The sequence below is a fragment of the Colletotrichum truncatum genome (genome assembly GCF_014235925.2).
Source record: "Colletotrichum truncatum strain CMES1059 chromosome Unknown Contig_0007, whole genome shotgun sequence".
Taxonomy (NCBI): Eukaryota; Fungi; Ascomycota; class Sordariomycetes; order Glomerellales; family Glomerellaceae; genus Colletotrichum; species Colletotrichum truncatum.
This window is the reverse complement of record NW_027222404.1, coordinates 3638372-3654501: the sequence shown is the minus strand read 5'-3', so window position 1 is coordinate 3654501 and position 16130 is coordinate 3638372. Positions and strand designations below refer to the sequence as shown.

Here is a 16130-nt window from a genome sequence, read left to right as displayed (position 1 = left end):
TTTCTCGTTTCGATTGGCGACCCAACAAAACCCTCGCACAACACTCTCTCACACACACACACATAAACAAAACCACATAGGGGCAAAGCTGGTGTATTGAGAGCAAAAACAAAAAAAAAGGGCTAGACAGGGCTATAGGGCACCAATCGAGTCGCATATCGACGCGGGTCTACTGTGTCCACATCTCCATTTTATTTATTTTTTTCTGTTCAGCCTAGAGGGGAACTGCAAGGAGGGGCTCCCCCATGCCAAAAGAGTACGAAGAGGTATTGATAGTGGATGCCCTCACGTCAAAGCCGTTCACATTACGGATAACCTCCCAGACCCCTTAAGCACCTTACACGTACAACTACAAGTAGGCAAGAAAAAAAAAAAGAAAAGAAAAAAAAGGGGTGTTGAGGTGGGCAAGCAAAGAGGATCCCCCAGTCCTTGTCAGTCGCTGAGCATGCTCAATTAGGCGAGAATCCATCCCACTGCAGGAATAGCATGAGGAGCGTCAGATGCAAAAGAAGCAGAACTAGGAAAGCACAGAAGCGGCGCAGAAGAAGCACAGAAGAGCACAGAAGCTGGGAGATGGCCGTCTGGTCTCACCATTACTTTTTCTGTCCTGTCATCTGCGATCAACATCAACTAGACGACTCAGGTACACACTCTGTCGTACTCTCAGACCTCAGTCATCAAGATCAAGTCCACGAAAGTGTTTCCAAGAGTCCGGCACTGAACGAGGCGGCGCCACCATCTCGTTCATGTTCTCATCTTGAGATCACTCACATATACAACTAAGGCCCAAGTCGTATTGCATCTCCAAATTCTGCCCCAATTCTGCTCCGGCAGCGTGAGACATCCAAGGCAAGTAAGTAGCAGCATAGCGGCAGTCTTGGCGGGACTCTCCCATATCTCGCTCTTGATGGACTACGTAGTACTGTATATACGTAGTATGACCTGCTTCAACTGGGGAATTACCTCATCACACTACATCTTCACTCCGAGGTACCTTGCCAGGTACAAGTACCTCGCCACCAAAAGGTACATCGCTCTGTACCACCTTTTTTTTTTTTTTTCGCTTCCGAGAGATGGCGGCCCGGCAGAGAGGCTAGAAGCTGGCGGGAAGCAACCCAACACAACCCAATCTGCTGCCCCAGGTCACCTCAGATCAGCCCCCCCAAAGATAGGTCTAAGTAGCGGTACATCCATCATATCGGTTGGCTCAAGTCATCAAATCACGGCTCTTTTGGTCAATGGCCGTGACAGTAGCAGCAGGCAGGCAGAAATATACAGCTGGCAGTGATTCAACGCAGATCATCCATCCATCCATGCTGTCTATTCGGAATACAGGTTCATCACATTCTTCACCTTTGACAGTCAACTTTGTTTTCCCCCAAGGTACCTTCAATTCGCTGCCCAAAACACCGGCGCAGAGCTCCTACCAGGTCTTGACGCACTGGACGCTCCAAGGCCCCATCGTTCCCCTCTTCACCCCCCCTCACCAGTCCTGATTTTGCGCCCAACATCGCATTTGGCACGCGTCCACAGATACACAGCCTGGTATCTGTACCTTGCCCACCTTACGGCTCTCGATTTCCCAGTCCCGAGCTCCGAGGGCTTAGGACTTAAGACAGCCACTGTAGCGGCACTGAGTAGCACACCACTCACCACTGGACTCGCTAACGACTCAACCTTGAGCTACCGAATTGGACCGAGCCCAGCCCGTCAAAGCCTGACTGGACTGCCCATTCCAGTGTCCCCAGAAGCACCGGGGGGTATCAGCAACAGCAGCGACAGAGAGAGTCATTAGCAGGAGTTACTCAGGACCAGGAGCCTTACCTAAGGTAACCTTACCTTACCTCAAACCTGCTGCTGCGCAATCCAATCTCGACGACATCCCGTTACCACCTTTACTCTACTGGCGAATCTACCCTCTCCCAACTACGTTTCGCTCATCGCCAGACATTCACGATCCCCAATCCTCGAGCGACGGCGGCTCTGGCATCAGCTCGTCTCCCATCTCTCTTTTATCGAGCCTTGGAGCGCCTCTGTACAACACGCCTTTTCCACTTTTGTACGTACCCTTGTATTTCCTGTTTCTCTGCCTCCCACTGCGCCCTCACGCCCACTGCTTCTTCTCCTCGTATCCGAGGCCCTGCATTCTCTGTCAGACACATGATCTCGTCCCTGTTCAGGCAATACTGTCAGCTCGCCATAGAGAGGAGTGCGTCTTGATGTGGCCGCCTGTTGTGTTGAGCCTGCATTTTCCAATTTTCCCTCATTCTCTTCCCCTCCATTATCAATCAGCTCCTCTTTTTTTTTGGCCCCGATGCGCCGGCCCCTCCACTCCGCTGGCGACATCGCATTTCAAGCACCACCACCTTTTAGCCCTCCTGCCTGCTGCCTTTTTCACCGATACCCCGCGTCTGGCTTGTCGGCCCTGTCGCTAATCTTTCCTGCTGTCGACAGTTTACCAGTAATCCAAGCGACCGATACCCCAACGAAGCTTACGTATGCATTGAGAAAACCGGCATAGACGGCACCTGGCACTCCTTTGATTCGAATTACCTCTTTCGATCACGTCCGCCTCTGCTTATCCGATCAGGCTACCGACTTTCGCATGCCCAAATATCGGACTGATCCTCAGTTAATTCTGCTTCCGCTCTGTGTCCATCGTCGGCGTGACCAGTCCGGCGCCGTGACATAGGTCGCCTAGAATCCCGCCATCATGTTCTGGCGATTTGGCGGTTACGCCAACATATCCACCATCGATACGATCCTCGAGAAGCCCGACTTCACCGTTGAAGACTTGCTCGATGAGAGCGACCTTATCCAAGAGCTCAAGCAGCACAACACAAAACTTATTGAATACCTCCGAGAGGATAAGGTCCTCAAGACGCTGCTCGAATATGTCGTTGCACCAAAACTAGAGCCCGTTGCCACCCCCGAAGCCGACGACACCACCGACGAAACCAAAGGCAAGGCCCGGCTGCTTCCCTTCTCAAGACCCCGCGCATCTTCGAGGGCCACAGATACCGACAATGAAGAGGAGGAGCAAGAAAAGAAGCGCAATCGGTATGCCTACGTGGCCGCCGAAGTGCTATCGTCCGACACCTGGTCCATCTACGAGGCTCTCATGGAGAACCTGCCCTTGATCCGCGAGTTCTGGCAGTTTCTAAAGCGTCCCACGCCCCTCGACCCTCTCCAGGCCAGCTACTTCACCAAAGTTAACGAGGCGCTATTCGACAAAAAGACGGAGGAAATGGTCGTTCTGCTCAAGTCCCTTCCGGATGCTGTCTCAGACTTGCTGCGTCACGTCGAGTGTCCCATGATCATGGACCTGCTTCTGAAAATCATTGCTCTGGATCGCACCGAGGGTGGCCAGGGTGTCGTTGAGGTGATTTGGCCCTCTCATCTTTTAGGAATTGACTGTCTGCTAACCACCACCCGAACAGTGGCTCTACTCTCAGGATGTCGTCCCGACCCTGCTTACTTGCCTCAGCCCCGAGCACAGCTGGGTGGTCCAGACGGCCGCTGGCGATTTTATCAAGGCAATCATTACCATCTCCGCAAATGCGTCGCAAAACGAGCAGCAATGCATTGGCCCGAACGAGCTCACGCGGCAACTTGTATCGCAACCATGCGTTGAGCAGCTAATTAAGTATATGCTAGGTGGTGGAAACCCGCTTACCGTTGGCGTTGGCATCATCATTGAGGTCATTCGCAAGAACAACTCCGATTACGACCCTGACGTAGGCTCCGAATCCAACTCTCTGCCTTCCAGTAGAGATCCTATTTATCTGGGAACTCTTCTACGTCTGTTTGCGCAGCACGTGCCTGATTTCGTCAACCTCATCATGAACACACCTGTGCAGAAGCAGCGTTTGGAGTCTACATTTGGCGAGAAGATTGAGCCTCTTGGTTTCGATCGCTTCAAAACTTGCGAGTTAATGGCAGAATTGCTGCACTGCAGCAATATGGGCTTGCTCAACGAAGTCGGCTCCGAGGACCTGATTGCATCACGGGACGCCGAGCGTGAGCGCCTCAGGACCGAAGGAAAGCTTTCACCCAACCGCGGTGAGGACGCGCCGTCAACGGACGACTTGACAATGCGCATTGGACACTCTTCTCCCGAGGAGGGCCGCCGACTGGAGGTCACCAATATTTCGGATGATGACGGATTCGAAGAGGTTGAACCAAGCCGCGAGATGAATGAGGATACCTCCCACGAGTTTGTCAAGGCCGAGGAGGAGATTCCCGTCGCAGCGCCAGCTTCTTCCTTCTTGGACAGGGACGAGGATGACTTTGTGGACGAACCCCTGAGCTCCCCTAGACTGAACGTCGCGGACGATAAGATCAAGGAGCAACGGTTCGATGATCCAGATCTGATTGTTGCACCTCTTTCGCCGACCAAAAAGCCTACTTCGGACGAGGACCTTGCTGCGGCCGCGGAGTCCAAAACTGATCAGACAGACAAGCCGAAAGACGCAGAAGCCAAGACTGAGGCGTCAGCCTCTAAAGAAAAGACCACAGAGGCCGGTGACTCCAAGGCGGATGTCAAGGCGGATGTCAAGGCGGAGAAGACTGCCGAGGACGCCACTACTGTGAAGGTGGAAGAGCTGTCTTTGGATGACAAGGCCGACCAGAGTGCTCTCTCTGAAGAATCCAGCCAGAAGGGCGACGAGTCTGATTCGTCCGTCGTTTACACCCCAAGTGCGACCGAATCGGAAGCCAAGACCGAGCCTGCTGAGGCTGCCCCAGCCGCCGCTGATGTTCCCAAGTTTACGGCGCATCCTGAAGATGTTCCTGCACCACTTTTTGCCAAGTCTGGCGCCGCCTCAGAATCACAAGACTCGAAGAGTGAGGACAAGGAAATTGATCCGGCAACCGTACCAGTTCCTGAGGCCCCAGTGGCTCCTCCAGTTCCAGAAGTTCCCGAGGCTCCCGTACCTCCCGGAGCCGGAGAACAGCCGCCTGCAGTGCCTGAGCGACCTGACCCTAACACCGTGAAGCCGGTAGTCGGTGACTACCTCAAGATGCAGTTTGTGGAATACCGTGTTGTACCCACGATTTTGGTAAGCCAATGCCACCTATCCAATTGTTGCTGAACAACGAAGCTAACACAGCCAGTCCTTCTTTTTCGCCTACCCGTGGAACAACTTTCTCCATAACGTGGTATATGACATCGTTCAGCAGGTCTTCAATGGCCCGATGGACAGGGGCTACAACCCGACTCTGGCTGTGTCATTGTTCGAGGCTGCAGACGTCACGACTGCCATTATCAACGGCCAGCTTGCTAGCGACGAGTCGCAGGCCAAGATGAAGACCCGCATGGGCTACATGGGTCACTTGACTCTGATCGCTGAAGAGGTGGTCAAGTTCACTGAACGACACCCGCCCGAGCTTCTGTCGGAGACGGTTCTGGAGCGTGTTATGGACCCTAGATGGATTAGCTATGTTGAGGGTGCGCTTGCGGAGACTCGAGAGCGTGATAACGCCATTCTCGGTGGTGTCCGGCCCGAGGTAGCGCTTGGCAACCGAGCGGGCATGTCTGGCAATGGGCTCGCCGCAGTTGGCCTTTCTGGCCTCGGAAATTCTTACTCCAATTCGGGAGGCAACACGGGCTCGAGCGCTCTGGCCGATGCCGGCCTCAACGGCAACATGGACCTGCAAGACAACAGTGGAAACGGCATTGGGCCGTTTGCCATCAGCTCGGGCACCCTCATGTCCGGTTTCGGCAGCTCCAGCGACGAGGAGGATGAAGGTGAAGAGGAGAACGATGAGGATGTTAACAATGAGGTGAGTGATGTGCTCTCAGAGTTCCATGAGTTGGAACCTCCCGCGTTGGACCCCTGGACGCAGTCACTCCTGGACAACAACCCCGAGTCGGACGAGGAGAAGGATCGGAAGGATGCGTAGTACGCAGACAGAGACACTAGACCCCATCCCATCCGTTTCGCCCAAGAGGATCGCACGAATTACGCTGGACGCGGTATCGGACTTGGTATCCTAGGTGAAGATGCAAATGATGATGATGAGACGGTTTTTGTGCATCGGGAGGGTCAAACACATGATGATGAGCAGGTTAGAGAGGAAACGGATGAGGAAATGAGCATGATTCGGCCTTCACTCGACGTCATGGCCTGGCTTAGACGGAGACTAAACAGAGACGATGTGGATGAGACGATTGAGGAAGAATAAAGGCCAAGACGGACGAAGTGATTGTTCGAGGGGGTGTGTGGGGGTGTTGGAGGCGCGTGTTTTTCTTCTTCTTCATTTTCATGATGTACTGGGGGCGGCGAGTAGTGTAAGATTACATTTCCCCGTCTGTACCGGCGTCGATTCCTTGGGATACCAGGCAACTTTTGGACTTTTTTTTTTTTTTCCCCTTCTCTGTTTCCTCGTCCATCTCGACCTCTTGGGAACCACTATTACGACAATGACTTGCATCTGGGGATTCAATCTTGCATACGCCTTTTGGCAGGACGGGGCCCAGCTAATACCGCGCTTTTCTCATTTTAGTTCCGGGCGTACACCGATCCACTAAACAACTCGTCATCGTCTCTCAACCCGCCGTCCATTCCGCCGCCTCCGCCCCCACCTCCGCCGCTGAACATCCCGCCTTCCAGGGCCCGCCTTCAGCTGGCGGCGCGGCTTGCCATGCACCAGAAGAACAACGCCGCCGCGGCAGCTTCACATGAGAATGGCGAAAACGGCGAGGATGACAAGGCGGAGAACGAGGGCGAGGAGCTGAAGAACCCGTTTGCGGATGATGAGGAAGACGAAGATGATGACAGCGATGACGGCAACAACGACCATCACGGGACAGGAGCGGCAGCAGCGGTGACGGGTGCATGGGGCGCGGCAGGCCGGGGATCGTGGTGGCGTGGAATGGCGGGACGGAGTGGGAACCAACGGTTCGACGGGCAAGACGACTCTGACGAGGAAGATAACGACGACGACGAGGAGTTTGGCGACTTTGCCATGCCCGAGGTCGACCCCGCGCCCGAGACCGACTCTAATGACAACGTCATTCTGAAGCCGCTTGCCGTGCATCCGCCTCAGGGGTCCGGGGGTAAGGCGTTTAGCGGTATTTGGCCCTTCTCAAGCGCAAAGGATAACAAGGATGAGAAGACGAGCGGCAAGGAGGGAGAAGAGACGGTCACTGGGGACGACGAGAAGCCCGTTCAAGCTGCTGTAGAGGCGTCTCGGAGGACGAGCATTGAAGACCCGGATGACGATGAGGAGGTGGTTGTGCAGAAGCCGTCGAGCCTGTGAGATGAATAGACGACGCCGTTTCATGACTGGTTGGCAGGCGGTGGTACGCCGTTGTACTATATGTGTTTTGTTTAAGTCACATCGTTGTAGAATACGATTGAATGGAGAATGCGTTGGACATGATATTTTGGACATGTAGGCTGATCTTTGATGCTGTTGCATGACCCAGGCAAACATGAGATGTGCCGTGATATGGTGATACTGATGTTATTCATCTGGATGGACATGTAAGTGGCACAGCAAAGGCGGACCTAGATCCGAAGAGGGAATCCGGAGCTCCGATCTCGCCAATGGTATTGGTATTGCTATCTTGGAGATGTCTACATATTCTATCAGTTGCCAACGTGAAAGGATTGTGACCACATGAGATGAGGTTATGAATTCAGCTGAAGGCCATCTCAGTAGACTTAACACGGCGCATAATAGAAGACACAAGTTATGAAGCAGACGAACCCTGCCTGTTGAGGAAACATCCTCAGATAGGTCCAATCAGGGAGCTTGGGCGCTAATGGAGCCCCTAAGGGACCCCCCTGTGGGGGTGGAGAGAGTGGTGACTAGCGATAAGAAACTTGGACGATAAGGAACCTTTGGCGAGGGGCAGTCTCAGCAGGGGGGGGGGGGGAGCTTCACTTTCCAAGCAACCTCCTTCAGCACAGGCACCAAAAATGCACACGCATCAAAGATGCGCACGTCTGGTGTTTTGACAGCAAGCAGCATGAACGTGGTCCATTCGCCCTCCAACCAACCCCCCTGTTAATAACAGCAGAGAGAAAGAGGGCGAGGATGCAAACGAATCAGGCTGGTGCTGCCCGGCCATTCGGCAACGGCCACAGCAGCTTCTCGTCGATGTTGAGTGGTGTTGTCATCCTCATCATCTCTGCTGTCGCTTTGGGCTTTTACGTCGGCATCTATCTACCGGTTAGTCAATCCAAGCCTCAAAACCCCTTTCCTTCGAGTCATCGCAATAGATCCGGGGGCCCGGATACTCGGTGTCTTGAGCATGCCCGCCAATGAAGACCAGTCCGCGTCCCGTGCCGAGCTTTCAATCGTGAAACCGCACGCGGATGAGGACCCCTTCTTTTTTCTTCTTACCCCCTTTCACCTACCTCAACGCGCGATGACGCGGACAGCCTCGCGTGGCTGGTGACCTCAGCTTGCGTCTGAAGTTCCGTCCTTGAAGGAGAACCGCTTCAGCTAATGTGCTTCGCCCTTCTCGCAGCTTCTCTCTCGGAACCGTCCACCCTCCCGACTCCGTACATAGTTTACGCCTGCCTGGGAACTTCGTCCGAGCCCGCATAACGAGAATCACGTTTTTTTTGCCACGGTGTGTTGATTTCACACGCGCGACTGATATATATCGTCATCCATCCATTGAGCCAATCTCGAAAAGACCCGTTCGCTCGACGCAAGAGCAGAATGACAGACATGGTCAGCACTCTAGCACAATCCGACAAGAAACCCGTCTACAGACCAACGGCGCCCTTCATGAACCGCATCATATACGGTACGAAGCTTTCGGTGGTGCAGTCGTGGTTCTATCAGAAGGCCAGCTTCGAGTTTTGGAAGTCGTATTGGAGTCCCCCCGAACAGCGGCCGGACCTGATTAAGCAGTATGACTGCAGACCGAACCTGTTGATACGGTATGTCTATTTTTCTTAGAGGTCTTCTTAATCTCACGTGGAATGGTTACTGATTGCGGAATAGCATCTTCTTTCCTTCAGATTATGACCAGACGTCCCCCCAAACCCTACCTACCCTGTTCTCCATCCACGGAGGTGGCTTCTCCATTGGCGTCCCCGATGACGACGACGCCTGGAACCGCACCTTTGCCGATACAAACGGCGCTCTGGTTATTGCCCTGAATTACTGGAAAGCGCCGTGGAAGCCCTGGCCCAACGGCCTGCACGACCTCGAGGCGCTGTACCTGGCAGCGGTGCAGGATGAGTCGCTACCGATAGACAAATCCCGTATCGCCATCACAGGATTCAGTGCCGGAGGCAACTTATCGCTATGTCTCTCGCAACTGAAGAGCGTCAAAGAGCACCCGACGGCACGACCCTCGGCCGTGCTGCCCATCTACCCGCCGGTGGACTTTGTTACGCCACCGGAGAAGAAGAAGCATCGACGGCCGTACAAGATCGGGTTGCTGCCCGGGATCAGGGGCGAGCAGCGAGACTTTGTGCTGTCTTTTGCGCCGGTGTTTGACTGGGCATATGTCCCTTACGGCACGAACCTCAAGGACCCGCTGCTATCCCCCGCATACGCGGAGCGCGGGGACCTGCCGGCGAACGTGTGCATCGTCGCCGCCGAGCTGGATTACCTCGCCTGGGAGGCGTGGGACTTTGCGTGCAAGCTGGGCGGGAAGAAGGTCACCTCCGCGACGGTGGGCCGCAAGGAGGTCGCCAAGACGCAGGAGCTGGAGACCAAGGACGAGAGGTTCGGGTGGGAGGTCAGCGACGAGAGGGGTAGCGTCAAGTGGCTGCTCGTCCCGGACGTCATTCACGCGTTCGACATGCACGAGATGGGCGCCAACGTGTCTGACCCCGAGAGCATCAGGGACGGGAACGCCAAGGCGGTGAAGGTTATCAAGGTGCTTGGGGACTGGTTGAGGAGTACGGCCTGGTAGGTTTGAGGCGGAGGAGGAGGAGGAGGAGGAAGGGGGCGTGGAGATTTTGTTGGTGTTGGGGTTCTTACCTTCGTTTATCCTCTTGTGTGGTGTGCATAGGCGCTGGTTGGTAGATTGTGTTTTTGGGCGCAGGTGTTGCGTCGAAATATATTGCCTGTTGGACTTTTCGAGTACATTGAGTCTGAAGTCAAGCACCTTGTGTGTGAAATCAAGTTGCGGGTACGGTTGGTGACAAGAAGGCGATGTTGATTAATCTTCTACCGTCTCCCTATTCCGGAGGATAGTTGAGATGGGTTACTGTGGGATAGAGCTCGGGACGCGAAGATGCGTAGGGTAGGGTTATACCTGATGTTGTTATAGCCCATTACAACTTGATAAGGATTAGGTGACAATGCCTGGATAAGTAGCCTTTAGCCTAGAGTTGATTGCGCAAGAGGGACACTTGTCGAGCGAAATGATTGGCACCGTATGCAGAACCGCACCCATGCCTTCTCGTCTGTATGTACAGATAGCTTCTTCCGCCAGGGTTTGATCGGAGGTGGTGTTACTTCGATCACACCTCGCGTGCCTGTGTTGTACGAGATCGTGCGAGAAATAACGAAGATGAGTCGGAGGTCATGCCTGGAGATCCCGTTGGTGCGCGAACAGGAGATGGTGGGGGTTTCAAAATTAACAGTCGAGAATGTGTCTAGGACTATGGAGCGGCCTGTAGATTTGCTTTCCAGTCAGCTTTGGTGTTGATCGAGGCGAAGAGTGTGGAGGGATATGCCCATGGCCAAGTACACATTTCTTACGATGTATAAGTCGACTACTAAAAAGACTGTAGAAAGTAAGTAGATTATTCAAATTAATATTAAGATATATATTCTTTTATCTATACAGCTCTACAAGTACGTTTGTCTCTTAATCCCTTATTTAATCTACGTCTTTGTGACTTCATTTTGTTAAAATTGACATAGACTTGATTCAAGATGCTTGAGCCAGGTCGTTGCCATATATACCATACATGACCAATGTTCAGTGGTTCTTGTTCTAAACCAATGTATTCTTGCTTGTCTGTCCTCGAGCCGGGCACATGTGAGGCTCATCATGAGTACAAGAGTTAGTGCGGAGTAGAAGCATGCTATGGACCGTAATATAATCATGTTGGACGCAGATCATGGTATACCTACACAATCCGGCTGACAGAAAGTTGGATGCAAAATTGGATCTGAGAAACCACTCTCGTATCTCAATATTGCAAGAACTGTTTAGAGTCAATCTTCCAAGAATGCGCCCTTCGAAGAAAGCAGAAGCCTTAGAAATGGATCGCACACATCTGGCAGTGTTTGAACTGGTATTCGCACATGCGTCAGCCTTGAGGTAGATCGCAGTGACTCTTCTGCCCTGTGTTGACCCGTAGTTCTGTGAAAATTTCAGTAGATCGCTTGCTACTCTTTCTACAGAGGACATACTGCTACACAAATCGGCCAGTAATTAGTCCAGATATGGCAGGGCTCTTGTTGACTTGACAGACCGCTCACTCATTCGTTGATGCGCTATCCTCCTAATGAGAACCAGACAGTCCGTGGCCACACGTATTCTGCTTGTTATGTTCGATTCATCCAAGGTTGTACAGTAATATAGTTGGTGAGAGGATGTCAGTATGAGCCCTGCACTGATATAGGCGTTGCTCGTGCACGATGCCCAATACTATGTCCCATGGATAATTCCGCACATTGAATAGAGTCCCTCATAAGTACATCATCCATATTTGAAAGAACTCGAAAGATTCGCTTTTGTCAATCATAATCCTTATAACTAGGTTGCCGCGACGATATCTGATGCTTTTGAATGGCGCTTGCATTTAGCTGCAGTGTATATCTCGACAATCGCTGTCACCAGAGGGGACCGAAGGTTATTGATTTTAATCGAAATAATCTGGCGCGTTTTACTGGTAAATAAGGCCAATTGCGATAGGTCGTAGTACCAGGTCTCAACAAGTTGCAGCGAACTTCATCGAGGGAAGAGGTAACAACTAGACAACATAGGTAAGGCACTCTGGCTGAGTTGCTACACTCGAAACTTCTACGCATATCTTGACGACCTTACTACACTTGCAACATATTACCTCTCAGTGTTTAGGAACCGTAACTTTGAATGATGTCTTTAGATATAGATTACAAGTAAAGCTCATTCGCCGTCGTAATGTCCAGACGTCACTTATCAAGTCATGGCTCTCGATAGCAAATCACCTACGTTTCAGTGACGAAAATTGTAGGCGACTTCTCCCCCTTCGCCAGTCATCTTCTGGCATAGGGTTCTATCCAAACTACCGTCCAATCGCCGACGACTGCCACAAGCCTGCAAGTACCGTAGACCTTCTGTCCCAGGATCAAACAAAATCCTCTCATGATGACGCCGGTATGCCTTGGCCAATGGAGAAATCCGCCTATGTCGTTGATCCTAAGACAAATGATCTGCAACTGACGACACATTGGCTGCCATATGACTTGGAGACAGCTAAGCAAATCAGTACTCCAGCAACCCAGCGAGCCAAGACCGACCCCAAATTGGGGGAGGCCGATCCAATAGGGCCAAATCTCAAAAGAAGACGAGACACGCAGGTCTAGCTAGGCGGCGCCGTCTGACTGCATCGCCTCGGGTTGCCGGATACCTGACGGCTCGGCGTCAGCCCTGGGCATGACGGGAAGTAACAGTTACTGTCCGCTCTTGGACGAAGCACATACTGCAGTCGACAGTCACCTGAATTAGACGCAGTCTGCTGCGGCTACCTGGCCAATGCTAATCTCGGTTGTCTTTCCCACCGACGGTTTTCACCGCTCAGGAAGTAAGCAACGAAATGAGTTGGCTATTTTTTCACTTTTTTTTCTTTCACCCTTTCTTGTCACCTGTGGGTGAGATACTCTTTTCGGTCAACCCTTGAGCGGACTTTGACGTGGGGTGAGCGGAAACTGTACGACGTGTAGTGTACAGCCCCCTCCGATGAAGAGTGAAGATTGGTATTGTTGGGGCGCCAGGCAGCGCTTTCGTGGCACCCTTGTCGACTGGTGGAGCTTTTCTTCAAGAGCGAGGGTGACCTGAGACATGTTTTTAGTAGCCTAATGTGTTTCTCGAATCTTTCAAATCAGTACACTAGCTTTTTAGCGGTACAAGGTTGGTTGGTTTTGTTCGACGTCAGTATCGTATGTGAGCTAGCAGACGCCGGAGTTCCGTACGGCGCGGGGATCACTGTTATACGGGACGTCGGCGAGGACAAGAGGCGAATTGACGGATACGGATAGGATCTACGCTTAAGGAGCTGGGAAGGTAAAATGATCGGATTGTGCGTGCAACCTGTGATGTTTACACAACAAACTAGCAAAGTCGAGAGACATGGACTCCCCCGAAAACCAGTGGGTTGGGATCCATTGCAGGGCTGTGATCGAATGCGAGAAGTGGATAGGTGAGCATCCACCCCCGAGGGATCAATATAATTTCCTAGTCTTACATTCCGTCAAGAGGTGAAGCAGTTGTGAATCGTATTTTAGTGAATGTCATTGGCCGTCTCTCACATGCCCTTGACGGTGTACTAGTAGGTAGTAGGCACCCGGAATCCGGGGTCTTGAGACCCTGCAGCGGAGACCAGGACCTTTCACATGCCCGCTGGAGAGGAGGATGAAGTAGGTTTGATTCGAAATCAACATGCGGACAGTGTCCTCATCATTTTTTTTTCTTTATTTCTTTTCTTTCTCTTTGCTTGTCTGGATTGGCTCAACTAGAAGAGGGGACGCTCTATCAGACGAAGATTGGCTAATGGGAGTGTGATGGACTAGCGCCAGAGAGCCCCATGTCATCTTGGCATCGCCCCAGGGCTGTGGGCGTTGTGTGTCAAGAGCGAGCTTGTTCTGAGCCCTGTTTCTTGTTCCCGGCAACAATGTATGTGCGGTATGCCCTTTAAGGTTGGCCGATGGCGACCGAGACGGCTCCGAGCGTAGTTTTGGATAGCTGAGGGACCCCGTTATAGTCGAGGTGTTTCCGAATGCGGGCGGCGAGGTTTCTTCTGCGTCTTTACTTGGTCACATCGTCCGTTACGTCCCCGCGGGCTTTATAATAGTGATCCATAAACAAGGCGGCCCATGAAGAGGGGGAAGAGACGGCCTGCAGAACTGATATGAGGAGAAGACCAGAGAGAAATGGTATGCGGCATCGGGACCCGGTGCCGTGTGTCGGGGCTTGGACAGAGAGGCGAAGACGCGTCTGGCCCGTGAGCCAAACGCTTTGTCAGAAACCCGTTGTGCGAGATGCCACCTCATTCACCCTCGTCTCAGTTCTCTATGCTCGTGAAACTTTTTGGTCAGAGGGAGTGGATATGGTGTTTCGTGGCACCGAGTCTTTTTTTTGGCCATCTCCCGCCACCCGGCATTCATGGCCCTGGAGCCATACCGAGTGCCAGAGGGATATTCTGCGGTGGAGGATTTGTAAGTGGCATTTACGGATTAGAGCAAGCTAGCGTCAGAGAAGCGAAAAGAGATGGACGTATTGGGTCCTGGTGGTGGTTGAAGGACAGGGCCGAGTGGCCGTTGGTTACAGGGTTGCTACCGGCCGCGTACCCTGCGTACGTCGGTCCCAAATACGCGGTGGTGGGCTCGGAGGGGATAAATGGAGAACGGGAGAGTCGAAACACGGGAATCAGCAGCTCAGCAGAACGTGGATTGTGAACTGAAGTAAATGTAGACTTCCTTAATTCCGGTGACAACTGTACGCAGGGTTGGACCTGATGTCAACAGTCCTCGTTTTAAGGATGGGAACGGCATGAATATGACTGACGATATCCCCCCCCCCCGCATACGTAAGCTATTAGTGAGAATAATCGTGTGAGCTTTCATCCGAGCATGTGCAGAGGGGTATGTTAGCATACAATCTAGTTGTGGGATCACATTTTACGAGAGTTAAAATTTCTGGAGGAGGCCTTGGCAAATCGTCGCCATCCTGAGGGAATGCTTATCCCCTCCAAGCATCAAGACAGAGACGGATGAGGAGATGATAACCGGCCATTGAGTAATACCCTCGCGACGCGAACGCACGGCGACAGTAAGATCCATATCGCATGGTAAAACTATGACACTGATACCGTGAGAACGCACTGCTAGTGATGTCTCGAGGATTTGAGTTTCACTGAGCTGAAATGAAGATTTGAGTTTATGCTGCGGTTGATCTGGCCAGCTGATGAGGAATCAATCAAAACTGATGGTTTGTGTTGCTGCCGCCGCGTGCCGGCAGCGAGTTTGTATGGGAGTAGCACTACATAGTCGTAATAGCGTGTCCTAGCTGACGAAGCTGGCTGGGAGAGGTGGATGGCAATGAGCCAATTTGGCCATGTTTCTTGGGGTGAGGGAGGGACGGGAAGACGGCCGAAGGTCTGTCACGCCGTTGTCCAGCCCGCCGCACTACTCCGCCAACTGGGAAGAACCTCGCCGGTGAAGGTGGTGGTGCCGCGAGGCTGTTGGCCGGAGGTGGCACTGGCGACACTAAGAGGAAGAGTGTGTGAGTGATGGGGGGATGCTGGCGAGACTCTCACACACACAGAGATAGTTATGGATGATGAGGGGGCGCTTATTGGGCGGGCCGTTTCTATTCTCATACCATGTACCATGTACTAAGAATATGCACATTATATCATGTACTAGGCTCTTTTCGCTTTGTACTGTCTACCGTTTTCGGCTATAACTCTTATGCAGAGCTGCACAGCTTTTGAGCTCAGCCCCCTCCGCTTAGGCAAGGGACGAGGTACATGAGCTGTACTGTGGGAATCTCGTGGGCGCTTGTCACATTTAGCATGTCCAATGGCACCCAATAATTGGCGAAAATCCACTGAAGCAGAGTACTAAGACAATGTGGTGACACTGTGATTTTCTAAACAGAGAACAGACTGGGTGCTGGAAGTATACTTGTAACTGGCAATGCCAAATGATGATTGGCATAAACTGGTTCATTCTGTGGATTCTGATGAAAGATGTCTTCAAAGGCGGAAATCGTTGGTATTATATCTCTTCTTTACCCTGTGTTGGCTGTGACGCTGGAATCGTAAACTACAGCTGCCGCGCCCCTCTCTCTCTCCTTTTCTCCCATCATCACCCTCTCGCTTCTGTCTTTCACATCTCGATACCCTCTGCATCTGCAGACGCCCGTCTAAATACTAAACGCTGCAGCAGAACTAAACATATGCTTTACCGCGGCAATCCAATGCCACCTCACCTCC

At 52.4% G+C, this 16130-nt stretch overlaps 2 protein-coding genes across 2 annotated transcripts; both read left to right on the top strand.

Annotated features, from left to right (window-relative positions):
* Positions 1–2713: 2713 nt before the first annotated feature.
* CTRU02_211412 (sit4 phosphatase-associated protein) lies at positions 2714–7263 on the top strand (the record flags this gene model as incomplete). Its single annotated transcript, XM_070205626.1, has 6 exons — positions 2714–3382; positions 3441–4485; positions 4507–5060; positions 5116–5890; positions 5951–6159; positions 6508–7263. The coding sequence occupies 6 exons, from the start codon at positions 2714–2716 to the stop codon at positions 7261–7263; spliced, it is 4008 nt and encodes a 1335-aa protein (XP_070060869.1).
* A 1416-nt stretch (positions 7264–8679) lies between these two features.
* CTRU02_211411 (alpha beta hydrolase fold protein) lies at positions 8680–9889 on the top strand (the record flags this gene model as incomplete). The annotated part of the gene is made up of 2 exons (XM_036720433.1): positions 8680–8903; positions 8968–9889. 2 exons carry the CDS (start codon positions 8680–8682, stop codon positions 9887–9889), a joined length of 1146 nt encoding a protein of 381 aa, XP_036588176.1.
* Positions 9890–16130: the final 6241 nt, after the last annotated feature.